General features: G+C 39.0%; 1 protein-coding gene across 4 annotated transcripts; it reads right to left on the bottom strand.

The window, feature by feature from the left end:
* Nucleotides 1-223: 223 nt before the first annotated feature.
* Nucleotides 224-27,590, bottom strand: LOC119695752 (COBW domain-containing protein 1-like). Of its 4 annotated transcripts, none has more exons than XR_005255372.1 (15): nt 27,337-27,590; nt 26,164-26,250; nt 25,199-25,295; nt 23,883-23,974; nt 22,776-22,835; nt 19,588-19,625; nt 12,814-12,860; nt 11,973-12,059; nt 11,135-11,179; nt 8,526-8,582; nt 5,729-5,780; nt 3,732-3,800; nt 3,565-3,630; nt 1,593-1,703; nt 224-749 (listed from the first exon to the last, which is right to left on the bottom strand). XR_005255372.1 is itself a non-coding variant. In XM_038124826.1 (15 exons), the coding sequence occupies exons 1-15, from the start codon at nt 27,446-27,448 to the stop codon at nt 676-678; spliced, it is 1,113 nt and encodes a 370-aa protein (XP_037980754.1). In that variant the 5' UTR covers nt 27,449-27,590; the 3' UTR covers nt 224-675. The 4 variants fall into 4 exon arrangements, 3 of the variants coding, with proteins under 3 accessions (XP_037980754.1, XP_037980755.1, XP_037980756.1); XM_038124826.1 differs by having other exon boundaries at nt 1,593-1,722; XM_038124827.1 differs by lacking the exon at nt 22,776-22,835 and having other exon boundaries at nt 1,593-1,722.

Here is a 27,590-nt window from a genome sequence, read left to right as displayed (position 1 = left end):
AACTGGCAGGGTGATGGTCTATAAGATTGAAGAGTTCAGCTACCTCTTTCAAACTGCTGACTATGTGACCAAACACTGCATTCACAGCTTTTGTGCAGACAGCATTTACTCCATCGGACCTTGTGCCTCTGCTACTTAGGTATTTTTTGTTTCAGTACACAACAGGTTTACAGGTAGAATAGTACCAGGGATGGTTGCACACACTCAAAAATCACAAAGCAAGTGGAAAGAGGTGGAAGACAGTTTAATAGTAAACACTAAACATTTTGTACTGTGATTATATCACTGGCAATAATCACTATTGCTTCATTCCCAGTGGAAGAGAGTTAGCAAGAGAAAGCACAAGGCTTCAAACATGTTTCGCATAACTCTATAGTAATGCTTCATGTAGAACATAACAGCCTTTTGCATCTCTCCATTTCTGCACAGTTACATGATGTTGCTAACACAGCTTCAGCCAAATCCAAAATAGGAGAATTGTGTTTGGTTCTAGACCATAAGAGCTAATCTTAAAGCAGTAGGTCAGCTGGAATTCTTAGGAAGACTTCAGGGTTCAACTGTTTCATAAACTGCAAGAGGATATAGAAACTACTACAGTCCATGCCATTCCATCTTTTCTGCCATAAAATCCTTGCAGGATTAAAACAGATATTTATTCATTTTTATAATTTTATGTCAACTGTTTCCTCGTTCTTCTCTCACAGTGGCTATGAATACTTCTTTGATGATCTCCTTATCGAGGTTCCTGCCTGTAAGGAGAAATAAACTGTTTTTTACAGTGCAGTACAAAAAACCACATAAAAGTAGCTTCTTCTAACCTAAGAAAGGGTTTATTATATCAATCAGTGAGAATAGCAGTATTAAAATTAAGGCAACAACAGACTTCAAGCTGCACAAATAAGTGAAAGGGGGGAAAGTGGGTTATTTTTGGTGATAAAACACTTTGCACAGCAAACAAATAAATAGAAAATAGAGACATAGAACCTCAGCACTGCTAGCTTTTCAAAAACAAAAGATTTTAAACATTTTAAAGCTATAATAATCTTCCTTACAGTTACTAAATATTTGATCAAACATTCAAACTATTCCCATCACCCAATTTATAATCTTCCTTACAGTTACTAAATATTTGATCAAACATTCAAACTATTCCCATCACCCAATTTATAATTACACATTAAATGTAATTCTAATTACATATTAAATATGTAATTATTATATAATTAAATATGTAATTATTATATAATTACATATTAATATGTAATTATAATTACATATTAAATGTAATTCTAATATTATTAGAAATAATATTAAATATGCCAACATAATTTATGAAAGCTTAGTATTTTATTGATTTGATTTGGTTTGATTTTGGTGGCACTAATAGGGATAGTGTAGACTCCTCTCAGCTGCAATTTTGAACTTCAGGAGGTTTTGATGGATAAGCCTTTGAGAGAGGGTTATGCTGAACATACCCACTGCACTAATTCTGGCCAGTCAGCCTGATTGCTTTTCACTGGCCAAGTCTGTGAGACTGTCTGTGAAAAAACCAGCTTCTTAAACTCAAACAAGGAGATGTAATTTCCTCTTACCAATTAGGACCAGCCTGTTTGTTCTCTTTTCATCTTCTTTCCAAGCTACTGAAGTCTCTTCTAGGTCATAGAGCTCATGGACACCTTGGACTATCACTTGATGAGATTTGCCTTGAATAGATACCAGTCCCTTATCAGAAAAATAACTATTAGGGTATATAAACAAAACTTTAAAAATTAAATATGTAAGAGGGGAAACAAAACTTTCAATCTAGTTCAAGCAGGGAATACTACTTCCAGCACCTACGCACTTGTTAGTCGAAATAAACATATATTATCAATCAACACATCTACTCATAACGGCCATTTTCACATCTCCTTATTTTGTTAAAGGCTAAGAATTACACGTTACCACACTTTGCCTTCTGGTTCTCATTTGTCAGTACCTAGCCTGCCCAAGCAAAAATTAAATGTCATCATCTACTATGCCTCTTTGAATACATATATGGTGTTTGATATTGGAGACCATGAAAGCCTGCCTGCCAAAAAAAAAAAGATGTAAAATGAACAAAAATGTTTGTTTTCAGGTTAGTCCAATTAAGCTCTTATGCTCAATATATTTACTTTTCTGAAACAGAATCTATGAATATTGGAGAAAGAATAAACATTTGTGAAGTAAAACAACTATCAACAGACTTAAAGGGATCACAGTCAGCATGAGTCCATTAACCCACATAGCAAAAGCTCTATTAAACAGTTTACATAACTTCATAGCACAATGTTCTAATGTTCTAAAATATTTTAGTGGAACACATTCTGTAAAATATGTCTTATACTTCCTGGAAGTTCCTCCCAGAATTTGCCCTAAACCAGGACACTTCTCTAAAGAAAGAAAGAGTTAAAAAAATTTCAAAAAATAGGTCTCCATTTGACCTATCAGTTGGAATTCTATGACTATTACTGCCAAAAGGGTTATGACTGCAGATCAAATATAAATATAAAAGCAACAAACTTTGGAACCTGTTCTGTAATTAGTTGCCTGAGGTTCATTTGCTTTGGTGTATTTGTCTGTGACTCAGAGACAGCACACATCACAGGCTTCACATCTCATAAAGGATTAATTTGATTCCAGTGCTCAATACACCAAAAGCATGCTTGTGCATGGCATTACTGCTTTTCAGGCAGCTTCAGATACATCAGTGGCTACTCTCTTCTATTTGTCAGGAAGGAGAAGACCAGGATAAACTAATTTTGCTGCTGAGAATGCAAGGAAACAACTTTCTTTCCAATAAAACTAGAATAATTATGTTGCTATCCATGATGGTCAAGTGCTCTCAGGAAACCAACCAGAGCTTTACTTTCTTATATTTCTAACAGCCTGACAAATGACTGACTGGATTCTCATTTTTTCATTATTTACTCAGCTGCTTGGTATAAGGTAAATGAAAGTAGATCCTGAATTGTCACCTCTACTCCTCTCAAAACCAAGCAACTGAAAAACATATGAAGTGCCCATGAAGATGAATACTTATGAGCTGCAGCTTTAAAACTACAGCCTGACAATACTGTAAAAAGCTGTTAACTGTTGACCACAACTACTATTGCATTCCTATGTTATGCCAAATTGAATTTTTGCATATTATGGCAACAATTTTAAGTACACCTAGCAATCCATAGGATCCAATCTACAGCATCCCAACCCTAGATACCTGAGATGGATTGTATCTTTCAAAGCAATGGAGGTGGAAAATGAAAAGTGATTTAACTATGGCTTGATTTTTAACCCTGCCACTGATGTTTGGGGACTGTACATCCACCCTCCCCATTCAAAAGTAGGATCAATGCTTGCTTCTCTACCAGCTATCTCTTTCTGAGTCATTCATGGAACGACAACTTGCTACTCTCCGTTTCATCTGCTCTGCTACAGTGATCAGCAGCACCTTTGATAGGCCCGTAACTGACAGCACAATGCAGTTCTTTAGGTGTAAAGACGAAAAGCACAAAACAAAGAAGCTGACAATTTCTGACTAACCTTCAGTCTTATGACATCCATCGTGCATCCAGTCTTATCTTTCACATTCTTCTCCCATAGAAGATTCTATGAAAAGCAAAAGTTGTTTCCATAAACAATGTGGCATGGGATGACTTTCTATAAAAAGCTACAATGATTTTTTGAGTTGACAGTGACGTATTACTTACCTGAATAAAGAGATTTAAGTTTTCTTCTTTTATATCTCCTGGAACTTCAAATGTTACTGTAATTATAGCCTGCAATTGGCAAGATACACTTATTATTACCACACTGAATAAACATCCCATAACAGTAATTTCAAAAAGTGTTCTTTATAACTTGGCCTCATAAAAAGGCAAGTATATGACAATATAAATTAAATCAAATTTTAAAAAAAAATTAAATTTTTTTAAAATTTAATCAAATTTAAAAAAAAAATCTCTATTTCTGTTCTGCTCTAATTTGCTAAATTAAACTCCACTTTTTGTTTCTCTTTGGGTGTGCACTTATAGGGCACACACAATGCCTTGAACAGTTTAATGCCATTAGCTGCTAGCATGCAATTCTTTGCTGTAGAGACTATTATGATCAAGTTTTCAAGTATGGTTAACAATGCTAATTTTTTGGCTTACCAATCTTGATGACAGTTCTATCAGACAAAAAATTATCAACAGTTTTCATAAAAGGCAATCTGTACTTGCCTTGTAAAAAAAGCTGTTTATAAACAGACTATGTAGGAATAGATTCAGAAAATCAAGATGTCTGAAGTTAAATTTTGTGCCAAAGCAACCGCCAGCTAACTGCTCAGGACCAATTATCAAAAGAAAATATGAAATAAAACATGTAGTTTAAAATTAACAATTTATTTAAAGACGAACTAATGTCTTCTTTTTGTCACTATAACTGCTCAATGGTATGGAAGAACAGAGAGAGAATTACTTCCTGTAATGCTTTCAAATGACTACCTTCTGATGACTAGTATAACTTAAGGGGAAAAAAAAATTAAAGCAACAAGCAGCAAATGCTTGTCTAATGACCAAGTAAACTTATCTAAACAACCAAGAGCTAACACTCTGAGCAGATTCAAAACACGTCAGACCGAAGATCACTGTGCTCCAGGCACAGTGCAGTTTGATTCTGTTGACCTTCAACATGAAGATAATAAGCACACTGTCTTACAAGGACTTGCAGCCTACTGTGAGAAGTGTTCTGCCCTCATTATGCCTCAAATGTCTCAACAATCATCGTAAATATGTGGGTGTTAAACTAAACACAGATACTAACAATGAATTCTGTCGAATGGCTCCACATAACAAAACTAACAACAATCTCCTTAATAATACACACAAGGATACTATAACTCATAACATTCAGGAAGGATTCTACTTAACATTTCCATCTACTTTAGGGATCTATTAAGATACTATAACTGAGCACATTTAAGAATTTTGATTAAACAAAGCATTGTCAGCATTGTCATTGTAATTATAATTAAGCATTAACTGATTTTGCATTTAATCTTTAGTTCAAAAATTAAATTATAATTGCCTTTTCCTGTTTTCAAGACTAGCATCTTCACAGTTAAATTATGCAGTTTCAAAACAAAAACACAGGCATTGTATCCATCATATTTTAACCTGAAAATTAAATTTCATTATAGAAACCTTCTGCAGAAACCTCACTTTTCCAAGACACCTTAAAAAAATAAAAGTTTTTACTTTTTTGCAGCCACTGAGGGGACTCATGGCCTATGGGTGAACTCCACCCACCTAGGGACACCCCAAGGAGAACTATGACCCACAATTCAATCAGAGAGATTTTGTTTTGGATAAAAAACCTACAGGACAGACTGGCTTCAAATTCAGGACTTGTTTCTGCAAATACCTAAAAAAAAAAAAGTAGCTCTATTTGGTTCACTAATACTCTCCATGTGAATCAACAAATGACATGACTGTCTGGAGCACTGGACGCTTATGAGCTATTTTTAAAAGTGAGACTTAATATAGCCATTTAGAATCTATCTACAACAAAGTACATTCCTTTTGTGTAATCTAAGTCATCTTCCAAATACCCTAGAACACATTACTCCCTAACTGAAACCTTCTGAAATGGTAACAAAATTAGCATGCAATATTGAACAGCCCTGTTGTTGCAAAAACATCAAAGCAGTATTTTTGGCAATTACCTTATCTAGATGTGCATGTGTTGTCTTTACATGCTCAAGCTTTTTCTGCAAACTGAAAATACGTGAAGTTAAATGTCGCATTTGAGTAGGGTTGGCAAAATGTCATTATTTCAAAATTTTAAAAATTCCAGTACTGCAGAGCAAAGCTGAAATATCAAAGATAGACTATATATTCAGAATAAGCTTCAACAGTTAATTAATTTTTAATCTCAATATAGAACTGTACAATTATATTTGTTTGATATAGTTAATTGTTTATGTTAGAAAATTAGGCTTTTCAAAACATAAAGAGAATTATAGTTCTGATTTGCAACATCTTCAGCATTAAAAACATTTACGCTTCAATGAACACAACATCCTTGATACTCCTTTCTGCAAAAAAGGCAAACTACATCATTAAAATAAGCAAGAAAAAATAAACCACTAGAATTTATCAAGTTAATATATGTTCACTTTTAAAACAAAAAAACTTTACAATTATTTAAAAATCAAGAAGAAAAGAATGTACAAAGCTGTTGCTTGAGAGAATGAAATCTGTAATACGAATTGAAATACCAGTATACCAGCTTCCACTTCTCAGCTGTACAGCTCACTTCTACTATGCAGTCTGCCTGCTAACTTAAAACAGATACTCTCTACTCAATAAGACCCTAAGTTCAAGCTCTACTTAGAACCTCTTTAGTAAACTAATATTTAGGGCCTTACTGCATCTTTTTGTATGACGACAGAAAACTGTACTGCAGCTTGAGATTTCACATCCACATTTATCTCCATTAATCAAGATAGCAAAAAATTTCTTCAAATATCATTTTCTGTACTGTTCCTGTTTTCTCTCTATATTGTGAATAACATGCAGAGAAGAAATACTGTAGCACAAGTTATTATGATGCCCTTTGCCACTTCAGAGAAGACTGCCCATAAAAATCCCTCATCCTAATTTGATGAGTATCCTTGTAAAGTAAAATTTTAAGAAGCCTTTATGGTGGGGAAAAAAGGCACTGTCTGCTACAGAAGTAATATTTCACATTCCTACTTCTCCTATTTCCTCTGCTTTGCTGTCTTGTTCTCCTACTGCCCTTCACAGAATACAGAATTCGTGATGTTTCCTGTGACTTCAGGGTATATCCAGACTACAAGGCTCTATCACACAGTCACACCAAACAGACGATGTACCTGTCTGCTGACAGAAATCCTTCCTGCAGTATGCCATTAAAAGAAAAAATTTATTAATGTGCTGGTGTGTATGTGTGTTCAAGTGGTGCTGGATGCAAAGAGTTTTTCTACTCAGGTGAAACCTGAAACCACCACTAATATTTTATGTAAGAATTTGTGTGTCTAGGAACTAAAAACAGGGTAAGCAATTTTGCTGTGCTGAGTTCAAACATAAAATAAACCAGACTTTATTTAAGTAGTCTACAATCTTCTTGGTAATTTAGAATTTGTCTTTAAATGCTGACATTTTAGAGTGTTTCCTCTGTTTTAATACCAAATATTGAGAACCTCTAAGTAACTGAGTAAGAGAGAAGACTAGACTGCGGAAAGCAATAAAGTATTTTTTTGTCAATTCTTTAAGAACTTTCTCAGATCTGTGGAGTGCAGCAAACTAGTAAACATAGTGGAACACCACCTAATATTACAAGTAATCAGATCTAACTGTGAACTGATGTTAACAGGAACAATCTTTTCCTGGTTCACATCTTTTTACTGCTTTATCTCTGCTGTGTGGCTCCAGCATGAGTCAATTCAGTTAGCTGATCCATTATTAGAACTTGGAGCATGGGTTTCTGATCTGGCTTACAAACTAACAGCTATCTATTGCCTCTAAAGGATATACCAGTCTCCCTCCTCCCTTAACTTTGTTTCAAATGCCTAGTTTGGTATTTTGCTGATGCTGCCATTGGAAGAAATCTTGAAAGAAACACTACAGTATTTCACTGATTAGACAAAAGCCAGTGCCAGCAAAAAAAAAAACAAAACCAAAACCTATCATTTCAATAGTACAGTACCAGTTCAGAGGGAAATCTCACAAGCACTAGTTATCTAACAGAAGTTACTAATTTGCATGTCCTGCATTTTCTTCCTACTGTGAATAGGGAATTTGCTCCATTCCACTATCTGAAGTAAAAAGTCTGTATCCAGGAAGAAGAATGAAGCTGATACTACCCTCCTTTTCCCTCCTGTACTTTATGATTGCTCCAGTACTCCTCACTCTCTTCTCTGTGCTCCAGCACACACAAGGAACAGGAAGACCTTTCCCCCCTCCTTCCCATTTTACTTCTGCAGCCATCCAGGATGCTGAATCATGCATTCAGCATTTAAAAAGCTCAGGAATGACAAACACAGTTATCAGAATTTGTAGAGCCTTTGTTTCTGTGGAACCTCAGTCTCTCAATCTTTTGTGTGAAATCTACAGAGGCCTCCATTTCATCACAATATAAAGGAGAAAAAAAATTTCAATACTTTAAAAAAACCACCAAAGTGTACAAATTTACTCTGATACTAAATCAAAACTTGCATTTTGGGGAAAAAACCCAACCAACCACACAAACTCTTGTTCATTTAACTTTATAAGGCCAAAAATGTTTTTGCAGGCATTTGAACATGAAAGGAATTCCATCTGATATTACCACTTATAGAGCAGTAATTTTTAAAATGTGACTGTCCTAGTCTAGACAGGACAGACTAAAGTACAATTTCTAACAGAAACTCAGATGCAAATTTGAGCCAGGATTTCAACGCGTCTGTTTCATACATAGGTATTTTTTTCTAATAGAAGACAACAAAATTATCATCATACCTTACTCCAGATAAACTGTCAAAAGCATGCAGGTCCAAGACATTAGAGAGATCAACTCTAAAGAGAAGGGAAAAAAAAAGCTTTGCATTTTTCATGTACTTAAATGTTAAGTTTTAAAGGTGTTCACTGAAGCGTATGTTTCTTTTCCTGTCTATAAGACTAATGCCATTAATACTTAGCTTTATTTTTGGATATCAGTGGTTGGTACTGTCTTCTACAAGGAAATGCTGTGTTTAGTTACACAATAATATGTAAGCATAGAAACAATTTTTTTTAAAATTCTACTGTTTTACAGTAAAATACAAGGTATTTCCAAAAGTATGATAAAATCCCCTATGCTGGATGCCTGGAATAATAAATTATTTTCCCTGAAGGGGAAAAAGAACCTTGAGCCTCTCAAGACAGATACAAACCCTTGGAATACATGTAGCTTATACTGACACACTGTTAGCAAACGAAACTGAAACAACTTTATGAAGGAAGCACTACTACTAGGAATTTCAACTCTACAATTTGAAACAGACAAATAAAAAATGCAATACAGAAAAGGCAGTACCAATCATATCTGCTTACAAGAATGGCTACCTATAAACTTGCATAAGAAACTTTTCTTCACAAAGCAATACAGACTTACAGATTTCACTGCTAATAGCAACTGACAGCTTTTCAGATGCAGTTAATGACGTGGGGCTAAATAAAAAGAACATGACAAGTAACAAAAACCCAACCTCTGGAATACAAGCAGAATCATTAAACTTTTACATTCAAGAGTAGTTGTACCAAGCAGTTTCTAAGATGAAAGACTTATAATGGAATACACATACAATTCCTGTGTAAAATTCATGACCAGCTCAGTGTCAGTTGTTCTCAACAGTGTTCTAAAAAAATCACATAGTAACCTTCCCTTTTAAATGTGGGCTTTTGAGGGATAAACCCCTTAAAAACGATATGTCCTCAAATAACATGCCAATAAATTAATTTTGTGCTTATTTCACAACTGGAATGTTAAATAATGGAAGAGACCACACGTGTCATTTACAGAAGAATATTTACAAGTAACAGAGTTGTCATTGAGGACTGAATCTGAGGCCCACTTTATCTCATATCCAAAACATAGTGCTAGCTGGCATCAGACACCATACAATATGCAAAGAGACCACATGTTGGATCTCCCCCTAATGGACATTTGAAACACAATGTAGTTCAGTACCTTCTTCAAAACTGGTCCTATCTGATCACCCAACAACAGCAAGTATTTTTCTATACAATTTCCAACTACATTTGGCAATAACTTTAAAAAGCCAAGTATACTTTATTAGGGTTGACTATTACCTTCCCTTTAAATTTGCTTAAATCAAAACCCCCATATTTTACAAACAGTGACCACAATAATCCAATAATTGATATAAAAGTGCACAAATTAGTCCTAGCAGTCTGGAAGATACAGAAGATATAGAGAAGATACAGAGGATATAGAGAAGTCTGCTCTCCTAATGCTCCTAGGAATACAGTATCCATATAAGTCCTTACTAAAGAAGAAATCTGAGCCGGAATTTCAATTAAAATAGCTAAAACCAGTGCAATGATTGGGGTTTTTTTGTTCTTGTAACTTCCTTCCACTGCTTTCAAAGACATTTTGTAGTAACAACTTATTTGCAGAAGCAATGAGAATAGTATTTAAGGTGACACAATTGAAGGAAAACACTGTAGTGCACATGCCCAATTGTTAGTTCAAAACCAACCTGGCTGTGCAAGCTGCTCTTTAGTCACAAGGTTGGTTGACTGTGTATCTTTGTGGCCAAGAAGGCCAAGGGTGTCCTGAGGTGCCTTAGGAAGAGCACTGCCAGCAGTTCATGGAAGGTAATCCTGTCCCTCCAGTCAGCTCTAGTAAGGCTGTGCCTGGAGTGCTGTGCCCAGTTCTGGGCTCCTCAGCACAGGGAGACACAGAGCTCGTGGAGGGAGTCCAGGGGCAGGCAACAAAGACGTTTAAAGGACTGAAGCACCTCACTAACGAGGAAAGGCTGAGGGAGCTGGGCCTGTTCAGACTCAAAAAGATGACTGAGAGGGGGACCTCCTCAGTGTATAGAAGTATCTGAAGGGAGGGTGTCAGAGGATGGACCAAGCGCTCAGTGCTGCCAGGTAATAGGACAAGAGGGAACAGGCAGAAACTGACACACTAAGTTCCATTGGAACATGAGCAAGAACTACTTTACTGTGTGGGTGACCAAACACTGGAACAGATTTCCCAGAGAGGCTGTGGGGTCTCCTTCATGGAGGATATTCAAGAACCATCTGGACACAATCCTGTGCCATGTGCTTTGGGATGACCCTGCTTGGCAAGAGGGTTGCACAAAATGACCCACTGTGCTCTCTTCCAACCTCACTCATTCTGGGATTCTGTGATATGAACACTAACAAAGCAAAGTACAAATTAAAAATACATTTTTCCTTCTTCAAAAATTTTTCTAGATGCTTATTCATAAAATAAATGTTGGATTAAATATTTCTAATTAAATAATTTTTCTTTAATAAAGCTGATTAAATAGAACACTTTAAACTGTCACAAAAGAAGCAGGATCTAGTACCTAGTAATAGTGGCCATTTAATACCTTGATCTTTGTGTCTCTAGAATTTTAACAAGTCCATTTATTGACCTAAAATAAAACAGAAAAATCATTAGTTAAATGAAAACATAATCATGATATATTGTTTGAATATGTTAACCATGGACAGCATCATGTGAAATAGCATCCCAACTCTGTCATCAGCTTGTTAAGCAACTACCAGATATGGGTTGAGATATTTGGTTTCCACTAAGAGCTGGGGAACTTCACAAGTTCTGACAAGATACCACCAGTGAGAACAGCATTTTCCTATCCAAAGCTATTCACGATACACTCTGCTCAGTCTAAGCATTTTTATTTTCATATTTTAAAAAACAAATACAGTTGTAAAGAATTTTAAAATGTTAATGTTTAATTTGGCTTATCGTGGTATTGACAGAAAAGAGTAATGTCTTCAGTCATTAATTTGATTCAGACCATTGGTTCTTCTGCTCCCATGACAATTGTTTGGGACTTCCTCCATATATCTTTGCATTTGCTAGTGAACTCATATTCACCAGCAGATTTTATTCCACTTCTGCTAATTCTCAAAAAACGCCATCAGCTGCTCAGAAATGTAAAAACATAAACAGTTAAGACAAAGGCCTGTCCTTAGTAAATAACATCAAATCTTACCTAGATAGACAAGATGCTAAGATTGTGTAAGTACACAGAAGTGGTGAATATCTTTTGCAAGAGGCAGTCTTTTTTCTCTTATTAGCTTGTCAATTTTTGTCAATCCGATAATAAGATCTAATGGCTATTCTAACAGCAGTAAAGAAGTAACTATGTTTCAATTAATTTTCGAGGAAGTAGCGTTATGGTTATGCCAAAAGTTTCATACCTCACAGACGTTCTGACTTTATTCAATTCTTCTTCTGAAACCAAATCTGTTTTATTGATGATTATAAGATCAGCTAATGCAACCTGCCTATGTATTAAGAAAAAAAAAAAAGAGAGAGAGAAAAAGACATCACTAACAAACAAGTACTTTAAGGCAGAAACATCATCTCTCCCATGGCCCCAAAAGATAGTATGAACTATTGTTAGTACAGAAGGGCAAGCATTAATCAAACTAGAACATCATGGAAAATGATTTAAGTACTACTGACTTCTCCTCAACACGTTCTTCTGTACCCTAACTGATCAAATCAAGGCTTGCTAGATTATTTTATTTCAGGGTTGTTTTGTTTGTTTGTTTGTTTGTATTTTTTATGTCGTCTAATCCAAAGTGCTTAGTGATTTAACAACTTTACAAATCCCTATTTGCCAGTGAGATTATATCCTTATATGGCCCTTGTAATGCAATACTTGAAATTTCTTTGCTTTATGAAGACTTCAGCTGTTACAATAACCCTTAATTGCGACTCCACATTTATTAAGAAGTATTCCTCTATCTCCAGTTCTTCTTCAAGCATGATAGATCCTAACATGAAGCACCCAACAAGGGTGCTTCTCATTCACTTAAACAAAATCCCATCACTATTAAAATAGAAGAGTCCACTGTTGGCAGAAAGATCAAATTAAGCATGAAGTTACTTTTCCACATTTTACCTCATTACACCAATCTACCTCACTTTAAGCAAAACAGGAGAAAAAAGCCCTATTATAGAACCCATTTCCAATGAACTTTTATACAGTGCAATTCCCAACTTGATATATGAAATGAATTTCTACATCCATACCGAGATGCTTCATTAATAAGGCCTTCTGGTTTCTCTTCTGTCAAGTGCTGAACAAAAATTAAAAGAATTGGATTAATCATATTCAAATTAAATTTAAATTGATTTGCAATTAAAGAAAGCCAAATCCAATTCAGTTGACATCTGTTTTTCGACAAGGTATTGAGGAAGATAGCATCTAGAATCTTTCTGTTAAATAATAGTGAGAAAGCACCTTTATATATTCACCATTAAAGAGATTTATAATTAGCTTAAAGCAAACTCTTCTAATTGATTTTATTATTAGAATGCTAAAGAGTTGGAAAACTTTATAATATTTAATTACTTTTCAGCTTTACTATAAAGTAAAAAAGTTACCATGACATACAGTAACAATGAAAAAATATATCTGGAAGAAAATGAAGGCTCAGTTATTTTACAAACAAGCGTGAACTCAACTAGCTAACAAAACACAGGCTAGGCTTGCAATATGCATTTCTTATATGTAACTTCACACTCTTTCTCTGGAAGACCGTACAAAACAAACTGTACTTTGACAGTAAAAACTAGTAACTTTTTCCAGGTTTGTATGAATAAACCACTGCTCTTTGGCAAGTCTGTCCAAAATCAGAAGCTACAGGAGTTTCAGTATTATCTCCACTTGTCTGCCCAAGCTACTGTTTTCAAAGAAGAATTAGTGAATGGGAAGAAAATACCTGCATCTCAAGCAGCAGCATAACATTTAGCAAGACAAAGGCTTACTTAACTTAGGCACAGCAACAGACTACCCTGAAGCAGCAAAGGTATAGCTACAAGTTATTTTATGTCCATTCTGCCATAGAGGTAGCAATCTCTAGGAGAGAAATGTCACAGACATCTGGAGGAAGAAAAACTTCAAACTGATGCTGTAATATTAGTAAGAACTTGCCACTTATGCTTACATCTCTAGGGAAGTTAAGAGTCCTGTGCACTCCTTCATCAGCTCTAAATGTATCAGGAATATTACTTTAAAATCCCCATTTCAAGTTACAGATATACCAAGTTAAAAGTGGCATCAACTGTCATGGGAGATATATAGCTTTTTAAAAACCTAGAAAACTTTTTTTTCTTTATTGGAATTATCAGGTATCTAACGGTGTTTTACTTGTAGAAAAGCAAAAATAGGTTATTGCATACTGTGAGTCTATCATGTAAAAAGAAACAAAACTACTTCCTGATTGTGCACAATTGAAGCAGAGAATAACAGCAAGATGATTCTCAGGAACCTCTTCTCTAACCTTTTCTTTGTAATCCTCTGTGTATTGATTGTATTCAATTAATGTTTAGGTTTGTTGCCCTGAAAAGAGCAAATGTCAGTAGTCCAGATGTCAGGTCCTGGAAGTTGCAACTTCAAGCTGTCCAACTGTTTGCCCTCAACTAAAGAAATTAGTATTTCAGATTGCTGTGTGACAAACCTGTTAGATTGACAACCCATGGTATCAATTAGCATGGGGATGGTGGTATGGTTGGTCACAGGGGATGTTTGTCAGCTTTTCTTGCGATGAATTGGTTCTTTGAAGCACAACATACTTAAATTGCTGCCCATTATCTCAATGTCATCACCTGTATGGCTTTCAAAGTTCTTTGAATAATAAGCAGATGTTGAGGTCAGGCTTCGCAATCAAGAGGAACTAAACAAGTTAGCAAGTCCTCCTATACCAAAGTTTACACAGTACACAACCGAGAAAGTCTGAAGTTCCTACTGTTCTGAGTAGATGTCAGTGTTTTACAGGTTTACTGATTACATGATGTATGTTTTCATTGAGGTGCCAAAGGTAATAGTAGATAGAATATTTGAATGTTTCAAAATATTTTTGTGTTGTTTCTGTTATATTACTTGAAAGTCTAGCATTTAAAAAACTAATTTTCAGTAATAATTTAGTGCTGCTAGGTGCAACACAATTATATTTCATCTAAGACAATAATTCAGCACTGCATGAAGAAAAAAATAAACAGAACAACATTTTTGCAAGCAATAAAACACCTCTGAATTAGTATGAGGGAACCCAGCTGAAAAGGGGCTGACCTAAGACATGATATGATTTTTCTTGTGATAGTTGAGCTGATTTAGAAGATGGTGACTGCTTGGAAGGGCAAATCATTCCCTTTCCCTCACTCTTCTACCAACCTCTTCACAAAAGTTTTTGCAGAACACAGTGAACTTGCCAAACTGCTATGAGGTTAGATTTGTTCTGTTCCAGTCCAACACAAACCAATGAGAGGACAGGACTGCTAACCTGATTTACCCTTTAGGTTAATCTAAACTAATACCCTTTTTTGTTTTTTTACCAAATTTACCCTTTTGGTAAATCAGCTATTAGATAAGCACAAATGAAAGGAGAAACCCAAGTAATCCAAACAAAAAAAAATCCTACACAGGAAGAATTACTCTCTTATTTTTAAACCATTATTCTTCAGTTTTCTGAGCCATCTGCAGCCATTGCAAATGCAGAAATATTAAAAACACTTCCACAGCATGGAATTTCTACATGATTATTATAGATGGGTAATGTAGGGGCTGGCTCCGGCAATTAAAGGATTAATATTATGTGTATGCAAGGGAAGTTATATTAATGTAATAGTTACCTTATTGTGATTTGTTGTTTGGATGTCCTCTGCTCTCCCCATAGTCCCCCTTTCCCCTGTGTATGATTGCCAAGAGACAGCCTTGGTAGTTGGGACATGTGGAAGGAGGTGCCCCTTGCATGGGGCATTTGGGAGGAGGGCTGGCTTGCTACCAGGAGGCGAGGCACATCAACTCCTGACCTCAAATCAAGTTGCAAGGAAGTAGTCTCCACCAATGGACAGTGAAGGAGTTGACTGACAGACTGTGGAAGGGACCAGGGCTGGCTGATGCAACACCAAGAGTATAAAAGGTGGGGCAGCCATTTTGTGGGTGAGCACAGGGCAGTTTAGTTCCACACTCCCAGTGCCGCTCTTTCTCCTTCTTCAGTCCTTCTGTTGTATTTTGTTAAGTCTTAATAAACCTTTAAAATTTTTTAAATGGGTATCATTTCTCACAAATGGGGCTCGGTCTGGGATCTAAAACCTCATCCCTGTAACCCATGGGGATTTCAGACAAGAAGCATGCCTCTGCTGAGTTCGGCAGAGTTGCTGAGTTTGACCTCTCCCGGGACCATTGGTGAATGCAGGTTGACACCCTGGAGACAACAAAAGACTAAATAACAAAAAAGAAGAGGGTGAAGAAAAAGTCCCCTGAAAAAAACTGCAGACGAAAGTGCATATTGTGTGCATGTGAGACGGAGTCTGGGAGTATGCTTGGAGTGTGTGTGAGGCTTTGGAGAGAACCAAAGAGATTGAAGAGATATCAACAGGTATACCCTCAAATAGACCCCTGGAAAAAAACTAGCCCAGTCGAAATATGACCCCAACACCAGAGATGAAGACGAGGCTAAGATGACAGAGTACTGTATGACAGAGTGGACTATGGAGGACATTAGGCCTGATCATATACTTTGGCTGAGGTATGGGTCAGACAAAGGGTGGATATGTCGGGCTTGAAACTTCTATGTAAAGGCTAAGAAACCTTTTAATCAGGAAGAGAGTGACTACCCTGCTTGCTGGGAAGAAGAAATCTCGCCTTCAAGGGTGGGCGTGTTTAAAGTAACAAAGAGTAAAGAATGGGACCCATTAGACTATTTGCCCCCCTACACTTCCACTGGCACCAACCACACCTCTCTTGTCCTTTCATGGGCCTAGTTCAAATACTAGAAACAGAATGGCACAGGAAGAGGAAGACAGTTCAAGGAACAAGAACCAGGCATTAAGATTATATCCTCTGAGGGAAGTACCACAGGGTGGGGCATACGGGGGAATTAGATTTCTAACTGTACCACTCAATTCCTCTAATGTGAGTGTGTTCAAGAGTTAAAAAGATTACTAGAAGACCCGAGTGGATTAGCAGAACAATTAGATCAATTTTTAAGGCCAGCATTTATACGTGGGATGAAATGCAATCAATAATGACCATGTTATTTACACCAGAGGAAAGACAGATGATCCAGACAGCTGGGCTGCAGATACTGGAAAGGGAGCACCTGCAAGATCCTGGGGATCTGAAGATGCCCACTGTACACCCTATTTGGGACCACTACAACCTCAGGGGGAAGGCAAAACATGGAGGAAGGATCATGGAACTGTAATTGTAAGAGGTATTAAAGAGGTGGCCCCACAAAGCCAGAATGCTTGTAAGGCATTTGATGAACAAGAGAGGGAAGAAACCCCAACAAAGTGGCTAGAAAGATTGAGGGAAAATATGAGGTAGTATTCAGGTATCAACTCTGAGACAGCAGCCAGACAGACCTTGCTAAAGATATATTTCATCATCCATGCATAGCCAGACATATGGAGAAAATTAGAGAAGTTGGACAGTTGGCAAGAAAGGGGATTGGAGGACCTCTTAAGAGAGGCACAGAAAGTGTACATCAGGAGGGATGAAGAGAAAGCAAAGGAAAAGGCCAGAGTAATGTTAACTGCCATTAGAGAAGAACATATTTGTTTTAATTTAAGAAAAATGGACATATTGAGAGAAATTGCTGCCAAAGGGAAAGGGACCTGAAAGTTTATGAGAGCAAGTGATGAGGGGAGGCAGAAGACTAGAGGTGTAAGGGGTTCTACCTACTGGGAAGACAGTACCATCAGGAGCCCTTGATAACCTTAAAATAAGTCCCCAAGAGGAAGAATTTGAATGCTTGGTAGACACAAGAGCTGAAAAAACTTGTGTTTGTAAAATTCAAAGGGGATGCCAGAAGAATCAAAATACCATGCAAGTAGGGGACACAAAAGGGGAAAGGTTTTAAAGCATTACCACATTGGGGTACTGCTAACCACTGAATCAACTGTGCGAAATGCAGAGTGGGAATGGACTCAGGTCAACAAAATTAAAGGCTCGATAGAAGAACCCAAAGAATAGACTATAACATCCAGACCAAGTAAGACAAGATTGACTCTTAAGCAGAGACCAAGAGATAACCAGAGAAGCACCAGGATGTCCAAAAAGTAGAGTCACGCTTCCAGCAGCCAGCCTGAGGACTGTTTTAAGTAACACTTCGGGTGGGGAATTTGAATTGCATCAGTTATTGATGTAATTGTCCTATTTTAATGGGTGGGGATTGCAAGTGTCTGTTGAGGGGAAGTACATGGGGAACACTGAGAGGTGCTGGGGTGGTTCGCTTGGGCATTGACGACTAAGACAAGAACTAGAGGGCAAGACCGGGCTGGCCCCTGTGCTCGCCACCAAAAAGATTATATAGCCCTGCAGCAGGCAGCAACTCCGTAAGCACAGTAAGGTGAGGGCAGAAGCTATACCACACCTCTGTCATTCCTCAAGTGTCTCTTCCCTACAGAATCCAACACAGGTACAATTAACAAATAGAGTACAACAGGGACTAGAGGGCAAACTCGAGTTGGCCTCTATACTCGCCCCCAAGATACACCTGCTATGGGTAGCAACCCCCTGGGCATGGCAGATGGGGTAAAAAGCCATACCAGACCTCTGTGCTTCCCTTTTGTCTGCTCCAACCAATTCATGTCACCAACTCCACCAATCATTTCGCTTAAGTAAAAACTGAGGTGTTGTTCTTTTTCCCTGATCCCAGTGTCCTCACTCACATCAACAGATGCTGTTATGGCTCATCCAAAATTAAATTTGACTCAAGAGAAGTAAGAGTAGATCATCAAAATTAAAAATTATAATTAATTTCTCGAGGCAAATGACTTATAGAAAAGAAAAAGGGAGGTTTGGCATAGACGGTTAATGCAATGGTTGGCTCTTGCAACTAAGAGATGAATACGATATGTATGTTAAGAGAAGTTTGATTAATGTATAGTTAAGTTATTGTGATTTGTTGTTTGGACATGCTCTGTTCTCCCCATAGTCCCCCTTTCCCCCTTGTATGGTCTTTCTCCTTATTCAGTCCTTTTGTTTCATTTTGTTAAGGTTTAATAAACCTTTGAAATTTTAAAAGTGAGCGGCATTTCTCATAATAATGAAGGCACTTTTTCATACGGTCACCTTTCTCCTAAGTTATTAAGTTGCAAATAGTTATATTTATATTTACACCCACCAATTACAAAAAAAGAGAAAAAAAAAGAGAAAAAAAAGGAAAAAAAAATAAGCTGAACTATTGAACTACTTGAATTAATCACAATTTTTGCTGACCCAAGCTCACTGTTCTATATGTCTGTTCTTACATCATACTTTATATACAGATCACTCTAATACCTGCTTTTTGTCTGCTTCCATATATTTCAATGTGAAGCAGTACCAGGACACCTGTGCTCTCATTTCTCCCTTCCACAGCTCCCATTACATTAGTACCCTTCTCAGTCTGAGCCCTAACTCACTTGTTACCACACTGGTATAAGACACCTATTCTTAGTCCTCTCCTTTCAAGGAACACAGACCAGTGACCAATTTCTCCACTGTTTTTACAGCAATTCAAATGCCTATTTAGATTCAAAGCAACATTCCCGAGTGAAGAGATAGAACTAGAAGAAACCAAGCATTTAGCAACCTGGCAACTCTTGTCACACCTGTTGCTGTGTCTGTAAGAATCTGAATTCCTGCAAATATCAGTACTTCCTTGTGCCCATTCAAAAGACAGTAATAATGAAATACGTCCTCATTCAATCTAAGAATTGCAGCTATTGTTAAAATTAATTAATCCACATGAACATTACTACAATAGCTGTTCTAATGCTGCAGTTTTAAACCATGTAACAAATCTAGTGACTTACCTGCAATCCATGCTTTGCATCAACAACAGACACAATACCTAAAAGAAAACATTAAAATGGAATAGAAATGTGCTGAAAGCAGCTGATAGTTTAACAACTTGCAAACCTCCCGTACAATGGTAACAATATCAGCACATTTACAACTAGTTACAATAAACTGGAAGCATTGAAAGTACATGAACATTAAACTTGTTGCCTAAGTATTTTTATTGATTGTCTTACCTGTGGTACTAAAATGTCTACAGAACCAGGTGAGATAAATTCTCACTAAGTAGATGCCTCATCTTCCACAAGAGGAAACTGGCTGAGGTATGCTTTTATAGAATATTGAAACAAATTAAGGAACTGACTGATGTATGCAGCCATTCTGCTGGTAAATGACCAGGAATTTGCAAGTCTCTGGCAGATACTTAGGAAGCTCCTTCTTATTGAACTCAATGTTTCCCTCCTTGGTTAGATGAGTATTTCGCAGACTGACCAAAATGTTAGTAGGGCATTTTTTAAGCCAAAAAGTAAATTTTTTTCCTACATTAAAAAAATTGCTCTATAACTACATATAGTGATGACTTATCTTTCAATAATCTCAGGTTTTTATTAGAACACATCAAATATTAGAGCCAACGAGTACAATAGGCAAAGAAAGCAGAAAACAAAAGGCAGAAACATCTAGGTGTTGACAATTTATGAATTCAGAAAAATAGGAAACCCTTTAGGAAACACTACATTTCAGGAGAAGGCGGGGAAGGAAGGAAGTGGCGGAAGGAAGTAGCGGAAGGAAGGAAGTGGCGGAAGGAAGGAAGGAAAGAAGTGGCGGAAGGAAGTGGCGGAAGGAAGGAAGGAAGGAAGGAAGTGGCGGAAGGAAGGAAGGAAGGAAGTGGCGGAAGGAAGGAAGGAAGGAAGTGGCGGAAGGAAGTGGCGGAAGGAAGGAAGGAAGGAAGGAAGTGGCGGAAGGAAGGAAGGAAGGAAGTGGCGGAAGGAAGGAAGGAAGGAAGGAAGGAAGGAAGTGGCGGAAGGAAGTGGCGGAAGGAAGGAAGTGGCGGAAGGAAGGAAGTGGCGGAAGGAAGGAAGGAAGGAAGTGGCGGAAGGAAGGAAGGAAGTGGCGGAAGGAAGGAAGTGGCGGAAGTGGCGGAAGGAAGTGGCGGAAGGAAGTGGCGGAAGGAAGTGGCGGAAGGAAGTGGCGGAAGGAAGTGGCGGAAGGAAGGAAGGAAGGAAGGAAGGAAGGAAGGAAGGAAGGAAGGAAGGAAGGAAGGAAGGAAGGAAGGAAGGAAGGAAGGAAGGAAGGAAGTGGCGGAAGGAAGTGGCGGAAGGAAGTGGCGGAAGGAAGTGGCGGAAGGAAGGAAGTGGCGGAAGGAAGTGGCGGAAGGAAGGAAGTGGCGGAAGGAAGGAAGGAAGGAAGTGGCGGAAGGAAGTGGCGGAAGGAAGGAAGTGGCGGAAGGAAGGAAGGAAGGAAGGAAGGAAGTGGCGGAAGGAAGGAAGTGGCGGAAGGAAGTGGCGGAAGGAAGGAAGTGGCGGAAGGAAGTGGCGGAAGGAAGGAAGTGGCGGAAGGAAGGAAGTGGCGGAAGGAAGGAAGGAAGTGGCGGAAGGAAGGAAGTGGCGGAAGGAAGGAAGGAAGGAAGGAAGTGGCGGAAGGAAGGAAGTGGCGGAAGGAAGTGGCGGAAGGAAGGAAGTGGCGGAAGGAAGGAAGGAAGGAAGGAAGGAAGTGGCGGAAGGAAGGAAGTGGCGGAAGGAAGGAAGTGGCGGAAGGAAGGAAGTGGCGGAAGGAAGTGGCGGAAGGAAGGAAGTGGCGGAAGGAAGGAAGGAAGTGGCGGAAGGAAGTGGCGGAAGGAAGTGGCGGAAGGAAGGAAGTGGCGGAAGGAAGTGGCGGAAGGAAGGAAGTGGCGGAAGGAAGGAAGTGGCGGAAGGAAGTGGCGGAAGGAAGGAAGTGGCGGAAGGAAGGAAGGAAGGAAGTGGCGGAAGGAAGGAAGGAAGTGGCGGAAGGAAGGAAGGAAGGAAGTGGCGGAAGGAAGGAAGGAAGGAAGTGGCGGAAGGAAGGAAGGAAGGAAGGAAGGAAGGAAGGAAGGAAGGAAGGAAGGAAGGAAGGAAGTGTCGGAAGGAAGTGTCGGAAGGAAGTGTCGGAAGGAAGTGTCGGAAGGAAGTGTCGGAAGGAAGGAAGGAAGTGTCGGAAGGAAGGAAGGAAGTGTCGGAAGGAAGGAAGTGTCGGAAGGAAGGAAGTGTCGGAAGGAAGGAAGGAAGTGTCGGAAGGAAGGAAGGAAGGAAGGAAGGAAGGAAGTGTCGGAAGGAAGGAAGGAAGTGTCGGAAGGAAGGAAGTGTCGGAAGGAAGGAAGTGTCGGAAGGAAGGAAGGAAGGAAGGAAGGAAGGAAGGAAGGAAGGAAGGAAGGAAGGAAGGAAGGAAGGAAGGAAGGAAGGAAGGAAGGAAGGAAGGAAGTGGCGGAAGGAAGGAAGTGGCGGAAGGAAGGAAGTGGCGGAAGGAAGGAAGGAAGTGGCGGAAGGAAGGAAGTGGCGGAAGGAAGGAAGTGGCGGAAGGAAGGAAGTGGCGGAAGGAAGGAAGTGGCGGAAGGAAGTGGCGGAAGGAAGTGGCGGAAGGAAGTGGCGGAAGGAAGTGGCGGAAGGAAGTGGCGGAAGGAAGTGGCGGAAGGAAGTGGCGGAAGGAAGTGGCGGAAGGAAGTGGCGGAAGGAAGGAAGGAAGGAAGGAAGGAAGGAAGGAAGGAAGGAAGGAAGGAAGGAAGGAAGGAAGGAAGGAAGGAAGGAAGGAAGGAAGGAAGGGAAGGAAGGAAGGAAGGAAGGAAGGAAGGAAGGAAGGAAGGAAGGAAGGAAGGAAGGAAGGAAGGAAGGAAGGAAGGAAGGAAGGGAAAAAAAGCATGCTGAAATATTACTCCTAAATGAGGTTTTATAACATCTAGCTAATGAGATTTTCCCCTTACATCACTGTCAAGAGCTGTCCATATCTGACCCCTTAGAAAAGCATTAAACAACTTTTGCTTGATTTAGCAAGACTGAGTACCTTACCAATAAATACACAAGCATCAGAATAAGCAGGGATACCTCTGTGATCAAATCTGGCAGTGTGAAAACCAAGTTCATACATTTCAAACATTTTCTGAAACCTTGCCTTAAAACACCAATAATCCATTACTCTAAATCCAGATATGAAATGCCAATACACAGGAAAATAAGCTTGCACTTCTTACCATCAAGATAGATGTCACTTCCCAGCTCAGAATCAACCCAAAACATGGAGGCCACAGCTCCTAAGAAGTGTAGTATATATATAGTTGCAAAATTGAGATTTTTCCGGTAAACTACCACGACTGAGGTATTTCATAGAAAAGCTGTATTTGCGGTGCTAACAATAAGATCAGTGATAAAGTCATTCCAACACCTAAAACTGTCCACCTGAAGTGATATGACACAGTCCTTCAAATACCACTCTGTATCAGACCCAAATACCTGTCAGTTGTTCTAGTGCTTACTCAGGCAAGATATAGCAGGGACCACAACATGAAATCGTTTTCTGGTATCCATTGATTTTTTTTCCAAAAAGCTTAATAGTTTTCCAATTTGACTCAAATAGAATTTGTGTGTAACAGAGGCCAAATCAATGTCCTGTCTTTTGAAGAAAATTTCTTTATAATGACAACTATTTAGCTTTGAGCTGGAAAGCACCAGTCTCCTAAAGGGGAAACAATTGAATTTCTGATAAGAATTTCCTTTCCTCTCCATCTACAACATATTTTTAATGTGGATCGTTTAGAGAAAACTGTTTTGGATAGCTATTCCTAACATGCGATCAAGTTTAAACACCTTTTTTATAATAAATACTACTAAAGAGCAGAGGATTTTGTAAAATCTGCTCTTGCTCTTTAAGAAGAATGTACTAATCTGTTTCACAGTATATTTTACGACTTCACAAAATATAAGGCCTATCACAACCAGTGCAACAACATAACAGATGCCAACTATTTAGACTTTAAAAGGAGGAATGTAGAACATCAAAAGTGTACTGAAAACTACTAGTTTCAGAGTATGCTTCTCTTTGCTAAGCCCAGTGTCTTCTCTAAATGGAAATATATTTTAGCTGGATTTCTACTGAGCTTTATATTCAATTTAGAGCAAATTCAGCAAACAGAACCCAACCGCACCTTGAATCAATTCATTGGAGTCTGTACGACCACCAAAGCACAGGCGTCTGACAACTCACCGCTTTATATGACAAAAGTGAACTAACTGGTGAGCAAATAAGCACTTCATAAAAACAGAGTAATTATCATGGTTATGAAAATTGTAATGTGAACTACCTGGATCTGCCAAACCAGTTGTTTCTAACAATATATAGTCAAATTTTCCTCTCCTTTGCATCAGGTTCTCAATTGCTTTCACACCATTGTCCCTGTAAGAAGAAACAATTACACCTGAGAACAGAGAAAACAAGCTAAAGCATGTATTTAAATGTATCTTCTGATGCAGAGCACAGTGTCACTACCATCAAAGCAAAAGTTCTGAGCCAGGACATTTGCAGACTTACAGTCTGCAACAAGAATTTAGTTATCTGCTAGCGTATTATTAGGCAAATTCTAGTTTTCTGCTTCATTTTAGTCTAAAAATAGCATTTGCCTAATCCCACCAGAGATTTGTTTTGAAACACTGAACAACCTGTAAAGGACAGTAGGGCTGTGTAGATATGTAACTATTTGGTTTGGCAGCTAATATTACAGAAATAAGGGGTGAGGTAGAAGTGAAGCATGCTGCCCTGCCTTTCTACCTCACCTACACCAAGATTAATGAGCCATTTACTTAAATTAGAGCTGATAAAGTCAGCCTAAAGCAGAAATGTATAGCATTATATAAGAAACCAATGTATAGAAAACACAGCAGCATATAAAACCAATAAAAAACAACATATATAAAACTTTTATGCTTCTCTCAAGACAGCATTCCTTACACCCCAGCACAAAAGAATCCAGTCAGAGCCTCTGTTTTCCACTTATTACCTATTACTATTTAAGGCATAAGACCAGTTCTTCCAAATTTTCAGGACAAACAGGCCACGACCCTTATTTACAAACTTAGCACAAACAATTCAGCATTGCAACAAACAGGGTAAAAAAACATGTCAAAGGAACAAATACTCTCTTGCCCTTCACCATGACCGTCAGCTTACAGATTTGGATACTGTGTTTCATTAGGTCACAAAAGGTTTTCCATTCATCCTTTTTGATGAATACAATACTGAAGTAGTAACCAATGTACAAAAAAAGAAGACAAAGTGTTTTGTGAGGAAATTGGGAAACCCAAGTCCTAGTTCCAGCCTGAATCGTCAGCTCTCTACATGGAAGCATATTATACTAACAAAAGAGGGATAGATCCCTACTCTACAATATCCCCATGGTGTATAAGTTGGTATTTAGATTACTTTTCTGAAAGACGCCAATGCCAAATCCAGTAAGGCAGCAATAGGAAATCAATTTCTACCTCCCAAATTCCAATTGTTTCATCCAACAAAAGAAGTCTCAATTCTACCATCAGTTTCAGGAAACAAATCCTGGATGTCTTCCCCCTTCCTCAATTCCCCACAATATCCACTGGAAGAACTTGTGCAATAGTCCTTACTCACTTTACTGAGCAGCACAAGCAGCCATTTCTGAGCTCCAGCCATTCTTCGTAGAGCTCTCCCCCTTGACTGATTGCCAGAGACTTCTCCAAGGCACTTCCTGAAAACACAAGTAGTGCTATATTTTTAATCTACAATCTTGCATAACAACGCCTGTAAGAGAGAGATATGTGGATTACATTCTTTTCTCCTGAGACCACGTTTCTGACACGTTCTTAAGAAATTTGTATTTTTTATTTTACGAGACATTTAAAAGCCAAGACAAAGGTCATTCCACAAAGATCAAACCCCAGTGGATGATGGTACATCGTAAGTGCCACAAACTTTGCTAAAAGAAAGGGATGCCAGCTTGTGCCTCCCCATCAAATAAAGGCTCTGCCTGGACATTTTATTTTAGGCTCTGTGAGCAGAAGAGCTACATGCATCTTTATTGATGAAAACAAACAAACAAAAAGCCCCCCACCAACACAGTATAAACTGTAAACAAGGTAAGCTTCTGACTATAGTACAGATATGAAATTACAGCTAGAGCAATTAAAAATCCTGAAAGCAAAGAGTTGAAAGAACCACAGCCATCAAACACACATCTCCCCATTTTCTTGGTCCAGGATAATTTGTGATTTGCAAATGGCTGAGGGGAAAGGAAATAAAAGAAAATATTATCTACCAACATATTACTTTAATTTTCATTTGCTTGAAACTGAGTGAGACAAATGGAGGTACAGCACTTCCAACAGGGTGATGTATTTATTTACTTTACTCTGAGGGCCTACATTTATGTGCAAAATAGATTAATGAGTATCACTATTTTATGAAAACCAGCAAAAATACTTTCTGCCCTTCTGAAGACTATGAGGCTTGTTAATAATATCAGTAATGGATTTAAATTTACAACCGTCTTGGTTTCCAGCAGTTTTATGTACTTGTCATTTTGTGGCAAAAAGAAAGATTTCTGTATGTTTACATACCTTCTCCAAATTCATTCAGAATAACTGCTATTCTTTTATTATGCTGTTCTGTCAGGATGTAATTTAGAAGAGTTGTCTTTCCAGCTCCTAAAACACAGACCATGTTTCTATTACAATGTAAAAAAAAACCCACATAAAATTTCAAATAAAAAGTAAATACTGTTATGCATGCACACGGACACTTCAAGCATTTCTCTTCTAAATAAAAGTTTTCATTCTAACGTCCTACATTCTATTCTAATGATGTAGAAATTAATTTCTAGATATATTTCAACCCATAGAACTATCAGGACATTAAATCTCAGTCTTGAATGACTCTCAGTTTTTCCATTCATTAAGTGTCAGTACTTGATAAACTTGCAAGTTCCCTACTAGCTGGGCAGGTACAAAGCTAACTTTTATGCTTCTTTTAACAAAAGGCACACTTAATCTTCTCCCTCTCACTGCCTTTTCTGACCAGTTCTGCCATCAGTAACCACGGATGTGCTACTAACTGCCTTTAAACGGGGCATTGTTAAGAAACGTTTTTAAAAAACGTGCTCACAGCACCACTTTGGGAGCAGTTTCATCCCATGCACAAGATCACAGAATTGTCAAGGCTGGAAGGGATCTCTGGAGATCATCTAGTCCAAAGCAGGTGACCACTACAACTAAGGAACCTTCCTTACTTGTGCTTAAGAGGCTTTTCTCTGCAACAGTGTGATGCAGTACAAAGTTAAAACTTTCAGAACAGTGACGGCGATCCTAAATTTAACCAGATCTTTACAGTCCATAACTGGGTGCAGCACACAGTAACTCTGCTGTTCGCGGGGTACGAGAAAAACGGGAAAAACGCCGAACCTTACGTTTTTCAGACTGCAACGCAGTCTGCATTTAACTGAGCCAAATATGTGGCACTATTCTGACGCTAAGTGACCAACAGCCATTTGTCAATCGTGACCTGAACGAAGCGGCCCCTGAAAGCAGGGTGATGAAAGCAGCAACGGGTGCTTACACCGCTGCTCAGAGTGGCCCTGCAAATCCACTGGAGCGGCCGGAGGGCCCGCGCGGCTCACCCTGCCCGCGGCGTGGAGGCTCCCGCCCGGCAGCCCCGGCCCCGCGGCGGCCCGCCCGCCCGCCCGGGCCTTCCCTGCGCGCACGCAGTCCCTGCCGAGCGCCGCTCCCGCTCCTCACCCAAATAGCCCGTGATGATCGTCACGGGGATCTTCCTGCCGGGGCCGGCTTCGGTCTGCTCCGCGGCGCCGGCGCCTATCGGGACCAGGTCAGGGCAGTCCTCGTCCTCCATGAGCGCGGGCGGGCCCGGCCCAGCCACCGCCACCCCGAGCGACCCCGGCCCCCACACTCCTGACGTCGCTCGGGTGGCGTCACCGGGGTGACGTCACGCACCGCCGCGCCTCGGCCCCACGGGCGCCTCCCTCGCGCGGGGT

Source organism: Motacilla alba, chromosome Z (assembly GCF_015832195.1).
Source record: "Motacilla alba alba isolate MOTALB_02 chromosome Z, Motacilla_alba_V1.0_pri, whole genome shotgun sequence".
Lineage (NCBI taxonomy): Eukaryota > Metazoa > Chordata > Aves > Passeriformes > Motacillidae > Motacilla > Motacilla alba.
This window is presented reverse-complemented; position numbering and strand designations above follow the sequence as displayed.